The sequence below is a fragment of the Loxodonta africana genome, chromosome 3 (genome assembly GCF_030014295.1).
Source record: "Loxodonta africana isolate mLoxAfr1 chromosome 3, mLoxAfr1.hap2, whole genome shotgun sequence".
Taxonomy (NCBI): Eukaryota; Metazoa; Chordata; class Mammalia; order Proboscidea; family Elephantidae; genus Loxodonta; species Loxodonta africana.
Window position 1 is genome coordinate 36,044,689 of NC_087344.1, and position 17,048 is coordinate 36,061,736.

The following is a 17,048-nucleotide window of genomic DNA, read 5'->3' on the forward strand; positions in this document are numbered from 1 at the left end:
CAGGGGCCACGGCCCTGGTATGGGGGCCCCTCTGATGTCCGATGGCCTCTCAGGGAGGCCCCAGTGCTGGCCCCTTGATGAGTCACGTGCCCTGCTCAGTGCTGCATGATGACGCGGCCTGCTGCTCTGCATAGTGAGCCGGGCTATTTTTAGTGGAGGGAGTTAGGAGCAGCTGCACCCAAGACAATTTCACACTCTGTGTGCCAGAAGTGGGTACACACATGCCCCACCAGCAGGGCCTGTTGTCTGCAAAAGGCGTTTTAGTTGACGTGGACCTGGAGCTCTGTGTTCTAGAGGGGGTCTGCCACAGCACCCTGAGTGGGGAGCATGTGGGCAGGTCCCGGCGGTCTCCGTGCAGCCCACTGAGGGCAGAGAGGGCTACGGGCACAGTTGTGCTCAGCTCCGCATGCACAACTCCACACTCACCTCCACACACACCCTGCACACAACTCCACATGCACCTCCACACATGTGCCCTGCACCCACCTTCACAAATAACAGCCCAAATACATCTCCACACATTTGGCCCACATCCACCTCCACGAACATGCCCTGCACATGCCCCGCGTGCACCTCTGCACATGGCCTGCGCCCACCTTCATGCAAGCACCTCCATGCGCACGCCCCACACACACATGAATTCAGCCCTCCGCATAGTTGCACACACGCACATGCCCTTACCCCACATCGGTGCTCCCCTCAGTCCATGCTCCCCACTCCTCCCATATACACCCCACGTTTCCAGTTTCTTGGCCACTCCGTTGCCTTGCTGTTTCCCACACGGTGGGTTCTGGATGGTTCCAGGCAGAGTGGCTGCTGTCTGTTGAAGAGGGTGTTGGAGCACACTGCTTCCCCCACTCCCCAGCACCGTCCTGAGCTGCAGTATCAGCTCCCGCTCTGGCCCTTTGCATCTGTCCTGTTTCTTTTCTGACACAAGCAAGGTAGTGGGGCCTGGTGGGTGGGCTCACAGCAAGCCCTGGGTGGTGTCTGCAGACCCCAGAGTGCAGGGGAGAGCACGGGCAGCCTCAGGGGGCTGAGGGAACACCTCAGCGGGCACTGTGGCATCAGGGCAGGACTGGCAGCTCAGGGACAGCTTCGCAAGCAGCAGCCTCTTGCCCTGCGCAGCCTCGCACGGCCCTGCTATCCCCTGGACTTTAGGGCATGAACATAGCTGTCTGGGTATGTTTCAGCCTCACGCTCAGAGTCTGCTTGGTGGGGTGGTTTCCAGGGGGATGTGGGGCAGGGCTCAGGGAGGCAGCATCCCCATCTGGCTGCACCGACAGCTGGCCCTCGGTGCCCCATGGCCGAGCCCTGTGTTGACAGAAGCCAGTGAGCGTGATTGGCTGCCCACTCTGGCCTCGGCGGGGGGCATTACTCTGCCTCTGCCCAGCAGGGTGCCGAGGGGGCTCGGTGGCACCACTGGACCTGAGAAAGAACTATTGGAGCAGACGACCCCATTGTGTGGGATGTCTTTGGAGGGCCAGGGAGATGAAAACCACCAGAGGGGCTGCTGGGCAGGGGGTGTGGCGGCTGCAGATGAGTAGCAGGGTCAGGGAGGTGGTGTGGTCCCCAGCACCCTGACCAGCCTGCATTCTGCCCCAGGAGCTGGAGTTCCTGCGTGTGGCCAAGAAGGAGAAGCTACGGGAGGCCACAGAAGCGAAGCGCAACCTACGGAAGGAGATCGAGCGGCTGCGGGCTGAGAACGAGAAGAAAATGAAGGAGGCCAATGAGTCGCGTGTGCGTCTCAAGCGTGAGCTGGAGCAGGCACGGCAGGTCCGGGTGTGTGACAAAGGCTGTGAGGCTGGCCGCCTACGTGCCAAGTACTCAGCGCAGGTACGAAAGGGAGGAGATGGAGTGAGCTGGGGTGCCTGGTCACACGGAGTCACAGTGAGCCACAGTGCACTTGAGGCCTTTCCTCCCAGGCATGGGAACGGTGCCCCCGGAGTGCTCAGAGGCTGCCCCATCCAGCAAACCAAATTGGTCTTGCAATGACAAAACAGGCCTGGGCCCTGCCACCATGGGGCTTCCCCTCGAGGGCTCCCAGACCCTGGTTGTTGACTCATCTCCTTGTCAGAGGTGTGCCTGACCCTGGGGTGCAGAGGGCAGGGTGGGGGTGGCTCCTGGAGTGGGGGGCAGCAGGGTGCTGCTCTGTGCTGACGCAGCATCTCCCCACAGATTGAAGACCTGCAGGTGAAGCTGCAGCACGCGGAGGCGGACCGGGAGCAGCTTCGCGCCGACCTGCTACGGGAACGCGAGGCCCGTGAGCACCTGGAAAAGGTGGTGAAGGAGCTGCAGGAGCAGCTGTGGCCCCGGCCACGTGGTGAGGCAGCGGGAAGTGAGAGCACGGCTGAGCTGGAGCCGTAGGGACCCCTCTGCCACGCTGCGCGTGCAGGATGGCACGTGTCGGGACAGGCGGGTGCTCAGCGCCGTGGCCGAGGAGGCACCACAGGCCTGCGTCCACACCCCCTCGGCTCACACAGCACAACGTCTTACTGTGCCTATAACCAAGCGAGTGTTTCTAACCACATACTTTTGGAATCCACTGCAGAATTTTCTACTGGCCAATTCAAGGGAGCAAGCTGGCCTCTGGCCCCGCTGGCGACACCGGGCACCGCGGCGGCGGCTCCAGGCAGCCCTCTGCTTGCTAGGACATTTTAACATTTACACTTTTGTTATAAGCTATTTAAAACCAATAGACTTGATATTCAGAGAAATCAACACGTTTTTTAATGACTGACTTTTGAAAGCCCCACCAACACTCGACGCCCCACCTGAAGACCCGCTAAGGAAGCCTGGGGCGGAGCCACACAGCCCGCCCGGCCCTGGGAAGCCATCGCAGCTCATCCCGCCCCCACAGCCAGCAAGGAGGACACCGCAGGGATTTTCTTCAGAGTCTATTTTTTAAGTGACAAGGACCCGGTTTTCCTGCAGCGTCAGGAAGCCTGAGGAGAGCGCCGTGCGAGAGAGATGAGCTGCAAAACACTGCCCGCCTTACTAACGTCTGCCCTGGTCCCGCACCGTCACCGTGGCCATCCGCACGCGTGTCCGGAACGCGCACCGAGGGGCAGAGCCCATGGAGGGCGTCGAGTCCCCCGCACACCCACGCCCCCCACAAAGCAGCATCGGCCTCGCATCCGGCATGCTGGGGTGACAGTGCCACCCGCCCATGCCCGCCACCGTGACCACAGTGCCCCCTCAGTTCAGCAGACATGGCTCCTCTGAGGTGGGATCGCGGCCACACATCGGAACAAATGCAGCGTCACTTCATTTCTTTTTGTCCGTCCGTCTGTTCATTTAAACATACTTAGAACTGCACTTTGTCAAGAATCTTCCCTTCTCTTTTTACTTCCCCGTCCACTGAGGTTTTTCCTTTGAAAACATTGCAAGCCAATTTATAGAGCAGTTCCAACCCTGAGTGCTGCAGTGCTTAGAAATCCCCTCTGGTGCTTGGTTGAACAAGGGAATCACAAGAAAACGAAAATGCAAAAACTGAACTTCGGGGGGTGGTCTGTGCCTTCCAGCATCTTGTACAGCGAACCCTGACTCGTGTCTTTTTACCCCCAAAATACCCACCCTCAGTATCGATCGAATCTGCCACACCCTCAAAATCAGTTACTTGCATTTATTCCAAATACTCTCGTTTACTCTCAACTGTTTATGCAAATTGTATGAGGTTTCTGACACCCAAGCTTGAAAAGTGAGTTCCCCGTAGACAAGAGGCGGCTTCCCATCCTGAAATCCTGGTATTTATTTACAGAAGAGATCTTACAGGAATTCTCTGCTCGAGTCCGTTCTCACAGGGCGGCAGGTGCGAGTGTGACAGCAGGTGGAGGCCGCGTGCGTGGCTACCAGACAGCCACGAGGAGTCGCCGCCACAGCTGGCAGCAAGAAGCCAGGAGCAGAGACTGCCAAACCCCCAGCGTTTAGGTGACAGGATCGTCTGCAGGGTCTTGGCCCTTGGTTTACTGCGGGGGCTCGGGCCTGGCCCGCCCCCTTCTAAAGTGCAATGCAAAAGGGACATCACATATATGCAGCGTTTGTTTGGAAACTTTTTCTTTTTTACTCTTGTTTTTCTTTTGCAGTTATTAAATCTGTATGCATGGAATTTTAAACCTCTGCCACACGTATATCCATCGATGGGCATTATTACTGTGTCATGTAAAGGGTCGGTTTTGTTACGCAACACGCAGACGCTGTTCTCCACCCTCTTTTTCCAGATTTGTGTTTTTTTCCGTCATTTCTTCAAGGGAAACTAAATGATTTAGTTGGAGCAAAGCTTTACGCGTGTCAGCGTGCTTCTGTGTGGCTGGGCCGTGTTGCCGAGTGAAAACCGTGGTGAGATCCGGGGACCCCACACAGGGTCCCCTCCATTGGGCCTGCCGCCGCCTTGCTCTGAGTCTGTCAGCCCAGGAGAGAGTAAACTTTCCAGAGTTGTATGTGTGTCTGCTACGCAGGGTGAAGCCTCTTCCTCCCCTTGCCTGTCCCCTCTGGCCACCTGCATGTCTTGGCCACTGAGCCCCTGTTCCACTAGCCCAGCAAGGTCCTGGACTTCAGAAAGCGTGAACCGGAACCACCAGCGTGTCCCAAAGGGCCTGGCGGGCATAGCCCCGGACAGGCCTAGCAGTCCACTGCGCTGCTGTCCGGGACCCCCCTTCCCTCCCCACAGCTCCTCCCTTATCTCTTCCCATGGGTCCCCATCCCAGGGACGTGCAGACGGGGAGCCTAGCCCGCCCAGTACTGGGGTGGCAGGCACAGGACATGGCACCAGGCCACAGGCCTACCTGTACCACCACTTTTTGTTTTCCTGCCGCCCTGGCCACCTCTAGGTGGGACCCTCCCCCAGGGGAGGCTGGGGGGACGCCGGGGCGTCCCGCCAACTCAGGGCCTAGCAGGGTGCTGGCTGTGGCTCGGCTACAGGGGCTGCGCTGGTTTAGGACACCCCCGGGTGCCCCAGGGCTCCCGTTAGCACAGCTGCCTTTAGTGTCTTTTCAGAAGAAGGGAGAAGAGGCATCTATCTTGTGGGCTGTTGACTCTCCCTCCCAGTATGTAAAACCCATTATCTAAATACTTGTGTATTCAGCCTCATTACCTGTTATTTCTATACTGAAAGAAGAGTTTTAACAAAGGGAAAAACCAACAGCAATAACATATCTACGGAGCAGCTAACTCGTCCACGTAATACCCTGCTTTTCCTACAGAACTAGCCAGTGTAAAGACAATTAACGTGTAAATACCTTTTTTCCTTTTACACCGTTGTATCATACGTGTATATGGTGGCTCCTTTTACAGAAACTTTTTCTTACCTGGTAGTCGTCTTGTTTTCTGAGTTGTTTTTAACTAAGGAAAGAAACAAAAAACAAACAAAAAAATGCTTGTCTGCTAGAGGGAAGAAGAAGCCCCTTGCCAGTCCTCCACTGACTGGTGCCCCGTCCCCCACCCGGCTCACGAGGAGCCGAGCTGAAGGGGGTGTGTGCAATACACCCTCCACTGCAGCCCCCTGCGCCTCAGCCGTGCGTGTTTTCTGAGTGAGGTTCGGTCCCCCTGCCCCCACCCTTACAGTCCACAGGGTTGAGGGAGGCAGTTTGTTCTTGCTTTAAGTCGATTACAGAAAAAGACCACCTCGACCTTCCTAACCGCCAGGAGTACCCTGCGTCCCACCCCGTGTCCCCCATGCTGCTGCTAATGACAATATTACGACTTACTCTACTATTCGAGAACTATTTTTATGTAATTAATGTATGCTTTCTTGTTTATAAATGCCTGATTTAAAAAGAAAAAAAGAAACCGCTTGGCATATTTAACTACTCCTGTGTACTTGTTAGTCCTTCGGTCCTGCCTCCCGCCGCCCTTTGGCACAGACTGCAGTAAAGGACTTGAGAGCGTCAGGCGGCCCGCTCATGCCCCCAAGCCCCCTCCTGTGGACAGCTGAGTGGCGGGCGCTTGTCCCCCTCCTCTTACGGTCGTGTCGGGGTCCCCGAGCACTGAGCACAGGGAGGGGAGCTAAAGGATTCTGTTGGCTGGCCACACTGTTGGTTTTTGGTCTCCGGATGGTCTCCTGCAGGCCACCTGACAGGCAGTCCCTGACTGGGGGGCCCTATCAGCCCCTGGTTCACAAGAAGCTGCAGGAGGTGTGTGCAGCACTTTTTGTGGTCTGCTCTCCTGCCCGAGGGTCAGTGGGAACCCCAGTGCTGGGAGGGGGCCCCCCTGGGGGCCTGGGGGCAGCTGTGATTACAGCTTCCCCAGGGTGGGGCTGGCCTCCAGACAGACCCTGCCCCAGTTGACGGGGAAAATCCCTCTCTCCCTAGGTGCAGATCCCCATCCAGGTCCCGGCTTGGGGGTTAGAGGGGCACACAGGAGGTCCCCCAGCATCTCCCTCAGTCATGGCCCATCCACTTCTCTGAGCTCTCTCCCTGCCCTCCAGGCCCAGACCCTAACCCCCACCGGCTGCCCTTCAGGGTACCACCCAGAGCCAGGGACACAGGCTGCGCTGGGAGGAGTGGGTTAAGTGAGGGGGCTGAACCACCTCCAGGCTCCCTAGGGCCCTAAGTCAGACTGTGCAGTCCCACTCCTGCCTGGGATCTAGGACTGTGAGGTAGCTGATGGTGCAAGTGACAGGCCCATCTCCACAGTGGGGACAGCTGAGGCCCCAATGTCCTTTGCTTGTGGGGAGTCTGTGGCCAGTTGGGGTGCTTGCCGACCAGAGGTCTTGGCGCTGGCGTCTTGGAGGTCCAGTGGTAGCCTTCTCTGGGCTCAGCAACATTTCCCAGGGCTCCAGGTTCAGCTTCCTGTTTCCCAGGCTGCCCCGAGACTCCCTGACCCTTGGGTACCGCTGAATCTGTGCCGCACTGGAGGGTTCTGAGCACCCTAGCAGGCGGAACCGGCCGGCAGGGACTTCTTCCTCCCCCAGCCTTTTCCTGGCAGCACCTGCCTTTGGGCCAAGGGAGGATGAGGGTGGGGAGGGCAAAGAGGCTCTCTTTCTATCCTTGGGTTCCCAGCTCAGGGCTGCCATGACCCAACCTCCCTGGCCCTGCCTCTGCGGCCTGCACCGCAGAGCCGCCCAGCCCAAGTGAGGCCTGTTTTCCAGGTGGAGCCTGCTTCCACACCACCCCTCTCCTCCGGCTTGGGAACCAAGAGCCCAGGGCAGAGGTGGCTGCTTGGGGAGTCCTGAGGCCAGCACTAACTCAGGACCCAACTCTAACGCCTAGTCGCCCTCCCTGCCCGCCTACAACTTTCACTTCCCCTGAGTCACCAGCAGCGGGGGGAGGGGACTTTGCCCAGGTCACAGGTCTCAGCTGTGCCTGGCTGTCTTCCACTGTCTTTTTCTCGTGGTGGCTTGCCTTCCTCCTGCCCGCTGTCAGCCCTGGTCCCTCACCTTCAGCCCCCGCTCCCGCCCACCCCGTGGTCAGGCCAGGCAGATTTGGGGAGGCGGACCTAGGCACGCCCTCGTGGAAAGAGGAAGCCGCCGCCCAGCTAAGCAGCAGCTGGCTGCCTGTCCTTCCCCTGTCCTCGGAACCCGGGGGATGGGCTAGGGGCTGCAGGGGTAGGGGGCTGTGGTGGGGACCACATGGACTCCCCGCTTCCACCTGCCTATATCTTAGGGACTCCTCCTCAACCAGAAGGCTCTGCCCAGGAAGGGCCCCTGAGCTGGAAGTCCTCTAGGGCCTAGAAGGCTCCCCCACACCAGTGCTCCCCTCCACTGGGCTGTTCTGTCTTGGCCAGCCGAGGGCCCTCACCTGTCTCCCGGCCCACCATGCCGAGACCCCACCCAGGCCTGGCTACCGCACACACCCTAGCCCCTCACCTCTGCCTGCGAAGTGTCGCCCACTTCCCTCCTGCCAGAAGCCACCTTCTCTCCACCCACCCCCATTTCTGGCCAAGGGTAAGGCCATGTACATAGAGAGGACCCCCCCCCCCAATTCTGCTCTCAAGGCTTCTGGGAAGGAAGCTGGTGGTCCTGTCCTGGGTAGCCTGGGGTCTGGGACCCCATGGGGAAAATGTGTGGCACCAGCTCCTGGGGGGCTGTCCCTCCTGGTCCCTCCCCCAGTATAGTCTATGCCCCAGAAGGTGGCTGCCCAGAGTCCCAGGGGGATGTCAAACCCGGCCACGGGGGACCCAGCAGCCCTAGATCTTCCTGTTCCGCCCTGTACCCACTGCCAGGCCACGGGGCAGGGGGCAGGGGGGAGGCAGAATATTTGGGGGCTGGATCCCTGCCCACCTCACCCCTCGCTGCCCTGGGCCTTCATGACGTTGGCCCTGAGGCCTCTCACACACATGGCCATCTGTGCCCAGGCCTGTGCCAGGCTGTTGGGGCCACAGCCATGAGGCACCCAGCCTGGAGCAGGTGGCCTACTTCAAGGGGCAGGCAGGTGGGGCTGGCCGTGCTGTGTCTTCTGGACCATTCTGTGCTGGGCAGGTGTCCGGCCAGCTGGAGGTAGACCCTCTTGCTCCCTGGCCTGGCAGCCCTGACTGACAAGACGCTCAGCCCAAGCTCTAAGCCCAGATCTCTCCTGCTGCAAGCAGGCCTGTTCCGGAAGCCTCCGGGGACAGCCCCGTGTGAAGGAGAGAGCTCAAGATCAGGCTCGGGGCCTCGTAAAGGGATCTCCAGTTGAGGCCCAGGCAGGGGGGTGGGTGAGAGGGGCTGGGCCCTGCCCTGGGGTCCAGCCCTGGGAGAAGGGGCCAGGTGCCCTCACCCTGCAATGTCCCATCTCCATCTCAAGCTGCAGGGTCCCTACAGACCCTGTGTGGCCCCAGGCAGGTCGGTGGGGCATGCCTGGGTGTCCACACATCTGAGTGTGCACCAAGGGCTGGCTTGCAAGCAGCATGGGTGTGTTGATGGGGGTTAGAGCCCCCCACAGCCCTATGCCGGTCCTCTCTCTGGTTCTCTCTTGGCCTTGGCTCTGCCCTTCTGTTCAGTTGCCCACCTGTCACCTGCAGCATGTCAAGCCCAGATAAAACTGTCAGGACCGATGCCCCAAACATGTCCCCTGAGCCTCCACAAACATGCCCCATGGGCAGAAGGTCTGGGCCGCCTCCTCCCTCCCTGCACCTGAGACCTTCTGCCAGAGACCATGGCTCAGCCCCAGCAGTGACTCGACGGTAGACCCACTTACAAGAACAAGCTCCTAGCCAGCCATCCCTCCCAAGGAAGAGACAGAGTATCCTTCTTACCTGCCTTATGTTAAGGTGTGCGCAGGGCAAGTCAGGACTGGCCCTGGACGTGCCTCCTAGCTGCGCCCACCAGCTCTTTGTCCTGCTGACCTGCTCCTGGCCCTAGACTCTAGAAAGGACCCAGCCCAACCCCTCTGCTTGGGCTGGCTGACCCTGTCTGCATCCCCTCCTCTCCCAAAGTCAGAACCTTCTGGTCCCTACGGCGAGTCGGGCCCCTACTGGGCTCCTACGGAGTAAAAAAAGTTCCTTAGAGGAGACCAGCACCAAGCTGAGCTTCCCCAAACAAGCAGGAACAGGGTCTCCCCAGCCCGGCCAGCATGCCCTCTAAGGCCCCATGGCTGAGAGACCCTAGAAAACCCCAAACCTGGGAGAGAGGCTCGCAGAGGTATAGGCAGCTCTGAAGGTTCCTCCAAAACCTACCAGGTCTGGCCAGGCCAGGTGGGCGGGCCTGGCCATATTACCGCCTGGCTGCCCTCACTGCGTCTTAGTCCACCGGCCTGCAAAATGGGGGCAAGGGATACTGGGAGGGCAGGCTGGGGTGCGTGTGGCGAGGCAGGCGGCAGGCACCTCCGTCAGGCTCATATGGGGAGAAGGCCGTAGCCGGGCAGGCTGCGGGCTGTGGTGCTGACACCACCGTGCCTCAGCTTGGTTCAGAGGGGCTGCAGTTGGGGTCTCCAGGGGCCAACAGGAGACTTGGGGCCTGGGAGGATAAGCCAGGGTCAGGGGTCTAGGGGGTTTGTGGAGAAGCAGTTCAGACCCCAACCTGCCCTTGTGAGTAGGGAAGGGGCTGAGTAGGCTTTGCTGAGGTCCTGGACCCTTGCCCTCGGCCTTGTACTACAGTTACGTTCCAGGTTTACGCTCTGGGTCCCTGCCCCAGGTCTGCACCGTTGGCCCATGCTCTCAGTCTGCACCCCAGGTCCCCACTCCGGGTCCTCTCTCCAGGGCTCCCTCATGGGTCCTCATTCAGCGTCACTCCAGGGTATCACTCCAGGGCCCTGTTTCAGGTCCTGTGTGCACTGACTCATTAAGATGCACCCCGAGAGGACCCTGTACTAGTGATGCCCACTCCAGGGTGAGCAGAACCTGGGCAGCCCTGCCGGGTCCTGCCACTGGTCCCGCTGAGGGCAGTTGGGTACAGCCCAGACCTGGTGGCCATGCGCCCCACACCCCAACTTCCTGTTTCTAAGAAAAAAGAGCTCCAGAACACCTCTCCGGGGTGGAGGCTCTCTGGCCAAGGCAAAGGGTGGTGGTGGGAGGGGTGTTGTTGGTCTTGAGGCCCCCAAGGGGATGGGGCAGCAGCTGTACGGCCCGGTGGGTGGGCCCTACCTGTCCCCTATCCACCTGCCTGTCTGGCAGGAAGGCCTGGGTCCCATGGAGGGCCTGTCCCTGCTGAGGCTTGGAGGACCTGGCCAGTCAGGGGCCCTCTTGCCTAGGATGGCCCTCTGGGGTCTAATTTTCCCTTCAAAACAGCCACATAGTGGCCCCTGTGCAAGACACAAGCTGGGCCTCTGACATGGCCACTACCCCCAGTCGGCACATGAGGCTCTGAGAGAAAAAGTGGTGCCTGTCCCCACCCATCTGTATGCCCCACGCCTGGAGCCACCAGAGGCCCTGCCCTGCAGCGCTGCCTGACAGAAGACCCTGCTTGCAGCCCCTGGCTAGGACTGGCCAGGGATCTGTCTCTGGCCCCACTCCAGGGCCAGTTTCCCCCCTCCCACCTCCATTGCCCAGTGGGGACGGGCAGGTCAGTCTCCTCCTCTTAGCCCTCAGCATCCCTGGGGGAAGTGCAGCACTGAATAACCACTGGGATTATAATGGAGGCTCCCAAACATCCCACATTCTGGCTCCTTCCGGCCCAGCCGGATGTTGGGTGGGAGGAGTGGGCTGGCAGTGGAGGCTCTGTCCACCCCTGCCCTAATTCTGCTGGCCCCAGGTTGCCAGGCCCCCCTCCCCAGGGCTGGGTGTGTCCCTGAGGTGAACCTCTCCTATACTCCCTCTTCTGCCCTCCACACCGACCTCCTGGCTTCTGCACCCTGCCCCCCCTACAGCGTTCTGCGGGAGGAGGAGCAGAGACTAGATCACCCCCTCAAGGCCTCGCAGCACCCCAGGAGGGACCCCTCCTAAATCACACGTGTCCAATAAGTGCTTAAGTGCACGAATGGGGGGGCTTTGACGCCCCCATCAGGCTGAGTGGGGGGCCCAACAAAGTGGGAAACTGAGCAACGCCCCCTCCTCGGCACCGGGGGAGCTTCTACACGTGGGGGCTAGAGCGCCCCAGTCTTGAGTCAGGCTGGGAGTGCTTGCCCCTCTGGGGCGGAGCCGGGGACCTGGGGGGCAGGCTGAGGGAGCCACCCAAGGGTCTCTAGGACTAGGAGAGGGGCCAGCCCGTCTCTCAGCTGGGGGGATGCAGCGCGGTTCGGAGAGCAGAGAACGGGGAGACCCCCACCCCGCAGGCCCTCGAAGGCCCGGAGGGAGGGCACCCGCGCAGCGGCTCGGGGGCTTCCCGTGAGGGGCCGGGCCGCAGGAAAGCGAAGCTCGGCCTGAACCGGAAGACCCCGCGCCGCGGCGCCGCCGACCGAGGCAGTGGCCGGGGCGCAGCTGTCGCGGGCGGAGCCCAGCCAGCCTGTCCCTGAGGCCGCGCTGGGCGGGCGGGGCGTCCCCGCGGCCTCAGTTTCCTATTACGACGCACTTTACAGAAAACCCGACTCAGCTTCTCGGGCTCCCTAGGCCGGGACTCCCTGGGGCGCCCACCGCTGCTTTCGCTTCCCTTCCCCGCGTGGTGGGCACCGGACGGGGCGGGACGGAGCCTGGGCAGAGGGCTTCGGCCGTGGGCGGTGGGTCCGGGGAAGGGGGGTGCCGGGGAACGCGCGCACGACCACGAGGCCCACCCCCACACATCGGGCCCGGCGCCGCCCCGTTTCGCGCACCCTGACTTTCTGAGGTGTTGGAGGTGAAAGAGCGACTACCCCCCACGGTCGGGTCCACTCCCAACCGCCGCGGGGCCGGGGAGGGCCCGTCAGACTGGAAGGAGGGCCCCGGTGGTGGGTGCCGCAGGGTCGCCGAACTGCCGCCCCCAGACCGGTCCTGCCTGTGGGGCCTCCCTCCTCCCGGCCTCCCCCGGACACGCCGAGCCGGAAGGCTGGGACCCCAACCCGGTGGGCCCGAGGCGCCCCCATCGCACCGCCTACGCGCGGGAAGGAGGCGGGGCCGCGCGGGCGGCAGGAAGTACCTGGCCCCGCCCCCGTCCCCAGGGTCCCGGCTCGGCCTTCCCGGGCTCCCGGCCCGGTTCTACCGCCTCGGTCAGCCCCCGCGGTGCTCAGTGCGCGGGATTAACCCTTCCCGTCCCTCGGAGCAGGCGTCCCTTGGCGGGGACGTGGGGGCGGGGAGGGGTGGGACGGGGGCGTAAAAGACGCGCCCAGAGAGCGAGGTGGCCTTTCCGGAGCTCCGGGCCGCAGTGCCGGGAACGGGCGGGGGTGGGGGGCCCCTGAGGGGCAAGGGTTGGGGGCCCGCTGGCTGAGCTGCTCCCGCTAGGTTCTGGAACGGGGCGGAAGGGCCGCGTTTCCGAGCGTCATCCTGCGGGGGCTCAGGGAGCTAGGTGTTGGACGAGCCCACCCGGGAGCCCCAGGCCGCGCCGACGCTGACGTGTCGGGACCTGAGCGCAGCGGCCCCCGGACGAGGCCTGGCGCGCCCCCCGCGGCGGAAGCGGGCATTGCAGCCCCTCCTGGTCTACATCCGAGTCCCGCCCTCCGGAAAGTTTGGCTCAGGCTGCTTGGAGGCGCCTCTCTGGGGTGCAACCTCTCTCTTAGGACAGAATCGGGGGAGACAGACTCGCCCTAAAAAGTCCCCATAGACCCCTGCCAACCCTTCACCAGTCTAGAAGAGGGGCCCACGCCTCCTGGAGCTCCAGGCCCCAAGCTCGGGCTTGAGTCGCGACACCAAGGGAAGGGGTAGGAGGCTGGGGGGACGGGGGTGGTGCGGAGCTCACACCTCCCGTCTTCTAGAGAAGGGGGCACCCTAGCTGCGCCTCTAGTTGCTTTCCTTCCCCTGAGCCCCATTTCTCCCAGACCTTCCCAGCCGGCCTGGCCTCTCCCCTGGGGATAGCTGGCAGCAGGGACCTGGCGCCTCGGTGGTGCACTGCAGCAAACCCTCAACCCCCATTCTTTCCAGCCACAGAAGACTTTGAGGTCACTGGAAGGCCACACACTGATCTGCCTGGCCTCTGCCACCCTCACCCACTCCAGACGCCATCAGGACAATGACCCCCCCCCCCTCCAGCCACCCCAGGTCCTCTCCCATGAACTCTGCTCAGAGTCCAAAGCCCAGGCTGGTCCTCCCTGGGACCCTGCCAGCACCCCTAACCTGCCCCCCCCCACCTGCTGCTCTTAGAAGGGCTCAGCCTGGGCCCCTGCAGGGCCTGACCCCACCCACCCCTCTCCAGTCCCACATCCAGCCCCCTACAGCTGCTTGGCTGTCCCTTCCAGGCCTGCAGCCCTTCTCCATACAGCCCTGCAGTGAGCCTCACATGCCTGGCCCCTCAGCCTCCTCTCCCCTCAACACACCCCATTTGCCCTTTCCTAGCACTAGTGGGAATATGTGCTCATGGGCTGGGCCCTTTGCAGGGTTTTGTTTGTGACCTGACTTTCTCCCCAGTGAAAACCCCTGGCTGGCCTCTCTGCCACTCTGGGCAGCAAACTTCAGGAGGGTCTCCCAGAGATGCTCTTTAAGAATTTGTGGGTGGGATGAGAGACCCAGTAGGAGGGACAGGCCTCTTACAGGGCCCCTGTGGCTAGGTCAGCATGTTTCTGGGACCGGTTGGGGGTCTGGTGGGGGCTGTGGGAGGCATTCACAGCGACGGGGATTGGGTGAGCTTGTGGTACCAGAGAGCAGGCAGGGTGGTGGCTGCCAGGGTCTCTTGGCTGAGCCTGCACCCTGCTACCTCCCAGGTCCAAAGGGAGCCAGGCCAGCCTGCTGAGGCTCCGGGGGCCAAGGCCAAGTCCCTGAGGGACTTCCCGGAAGCAGCAGCGGGCCGGGCAGCCTCACTGTTGGCCTGCAGTCCTGGGAGCAGGGGAGCGGAGGCTTCCGGAATGGGCCCCTTCTGGGGCAACACCAGGACTTTTTCTGGGGCCCATCATGTGGCTGTAGTTGACCCCAGGAGCCCAGAAGGCCCAGGACATGGAGGATGCCCTCTGCTTGGGGGCTAGAGGCAGCCAGCACACCTCCCCTGCCCGGGAGGCCCCAGGAGGGAGGCTCAGAATAGCCAGGGCCTCAAAGACTTGGATGCCCCTGTCAAGGCTCCGGGGCCACGTCCGTGGGGGGCACTCTTGTCCTGGTGCCCCTGCCTCTGGTTGCCCATTCTTGGAACACTCTTGAGTGGAGTTACCAAGAGGAGGGGTGGTCCAGCGGCCTCGTGGGAGGCAACGGGCAGTCCAGACCTCTGGCCTGGCCCTGTTGGGCTGCCCTGTGCCTGCTGACAGCGCTATTTATAGTGTCCCTCAGAAAACACGTCCTCCCTTCAGGGATCGAGGCTCCCACCAGGAGGAGTGGCCACGAGCAGCTACTGGTCCAGTCACTCATTGTCCCTGACCCCACCCTTCAGGAATACCCCTGAGACTTATTGAGGGGTGCTGGCCTTAGGGTTTCCCAGGCTCAGTGGGCAGGGTCTTGGCAGTCTCGCCCCCTCCTCACCTGCTCCAAGAGCAGCCAGGCTCCCATCTCCACCTGGGGTGTCTGCATAGGGAGGCCTGTGCCTGGCCCTGTGTGGCTGTCCCCTCCTGAAGGACAGGAGCAGGACAGCAAAGCAGGGAGGGCCAGTGTGGGTCATCAGCAGCGCTGGGCTGCCTGGCAGTGGGAGGTCTTGGGTACTCCCAAGAACACTCCCCAGGGCACTGGGCGCTGAGGGGTCACCTCAGGCAGATGGGGACTGGCCAGGGGTGGGCAACTGCACAGGAACCAGTCCGGTGGGCCAGGCACCCTGTGCCCTCTACAAAGCCCTGGTGGGAGGGGCTGGGCTCACCGTACAGCTGGCCAAGCCACCCGCCTGGCACTGAGGCCAGGCAGCCTGCCCTGGCTTCGGGGAAGGCACTGGAGGCCTCCCTGGAGTGCCCTGGGTGACTGGCCAGGCGGGCGGCCTGAGAGGAGGCTAGGAGGCCACCTGTGCCAGGCAGGACCAGTGGCAGAGTGCTTGCACACAAGGCTGTGCTGTTGGGCTCCTGGGCTGTGGCCTGGTGGTGCTGTCCTCTGCTGACCCCAGCCGGGTGCTGGGTGGTCTGGGGAGAGTGTCCTGGTGCCTGGGCCTGAGCTGACACCTTGCAGGGAGGGGGGCCAGGCAGGGAGATCCTGGGCCTCAGGCCCTAGGGAAGGTTTGGGCCTCAGTGGGAGGGCGAAGACAGGGCTGCCCACTGCCTGGCCCAGGTGGGCAGAAGGGTCCAGGCGGCAAGTCTGCAGCACTGTTCTATCTGTCTCTCTGTCTTTCTCTGTTGCACTCCCTGTGTCTCTTTCTCTGTCTCGGTTTCTCCTTTCTCCCTCTCTGTCTCTGCCTCTCTCTGTTTCTGTCTCTTTTCACTTCTCTCTGTCTCTCTCTCTCTCACACACAGACACACACGTGAGGATGCTCGTTTCTTCGAAGCAGTGTCTGCCCAGGGCCTGGTACATAGTTATCACTCAGTAAATATTCCTTAAATGGACGAGGATCCGTAGGTACATGTTCCCCTCCTGGGAGGTCAGAGGACAGGAGGCAGGGTGGCAAGTAGCAGGGACTGAGGCCCTGAGAGTGAAGGCTGGGTGGCCTGGCCTGGCCAGGGTTCTCCCTCAGTGCTGGCTAAGCGGGGGTGGGGTGGGATGGGGAGCAGGGGTGCAGCTTCTAGGGATGTGAAGTATATGGGGGGCCCCTGCCTCTCCTCCACAGCCAGGCCACCCCCTCCCCCAGACAGCACAGGAAGCCCCATGTAGTTCAGACTCCCTGGCCCAGCACTCCGTGTACCTGAGGAGGGGGTGGGGGCCTCTAGGCCCGACACATGTGCTCCTCCATACCCACCCAAGAGCCGATGGAGCCCGTCTAAGCCTGAGGGGAGGCTGAGGCCCTGGGGCTGTGGAGTCGAGCGTCGGTGCCACGTGGCGGCCCAGGCTGGATGGCGTTGTTCCCACAGCCACCACCACCCCTGCCTCTTCTGCCCTGACAGGCAGATGGCTGGGTGGCCACAGGGGCAGCTGGCTGTGCTTGTAGGGGGGTGTTGACTGGATGGGGGGCAGGACCCCAGAAGGCAGGGTCGTCAGGGAGCTGGGATCCCTCCTGTAGATGCATTCTGCCCCAAACCTCCTCAGGGCCCCCGGGGAAAATTGGTGCTGCTGAAACCTGCAGGCCTGACTCTGAGGGGCAGGAGCAGGCCCACCAATCACTCACTCACTCACTCACTCATTTATCCATCCAACCACTCAGTCCTTCACTCATTCATCCATCCACTCACTCCTTCACTCACTCACTCATTCATCCACCTACTCCTTCAATCACTCACTCACTCATTCATCCATCTACTCACTCCTTCACTCACTCATTCATCCATCCACTCACTCCTTTGCTCACTCACTCATTCATCCATCCATCCACTCACTCCATCACTCACTCATTCATCCACTTACTCCTTCACTCATTCATTCATCCATCCACTCAGTCCTTCACTCACTCATTCATCTATCCATCCACTCCTTCACTCACTCACTCATCCATCCACTCACTCCTTCACTCACTCATTCATCCATCCACTCACTCCTTCACTCATTCATCCATCCATCCACTCCTTCACTCACTCATTCATCCACTTACTCCTTCACTCATTCATTCATCCATCCACTCAGTCCTTCACTCACTCATTCATCCATCCATC

At 61.6% G+C, this 17,048-nt stretch overlaps 1 protein-coding gene across 2 annotated transcripts in view; it reads left to right on the top strand.

The window, feature by feature from the left end:
- Positions 1-8,046, top strand: part of SKI (SKI proto-oncogene) — an 89,905-nt gene extending 81,859 nt beyond the window's left edge. For both annotated transcript variants that reach the window (XM_064281119.1, XM_023552143.2), the window contains exons 6-7: positions 1,603-1,833; positions 2,176-8,046. In XM_064281119.1, the coding sequence (XP_064137189.1) occupies positions 1,603-1,833; positions 2,176-2,364 (420 nt within the window). In that variant the 3' untranslated portion in view covers positions 2,365-8,046. The remainder of the gene's footprint in view (positions 1-1,602; positions 1,834-2,175) is intronic.
- Positions 8,047-17,048: the final 9,002 nt, after the last annotated feature.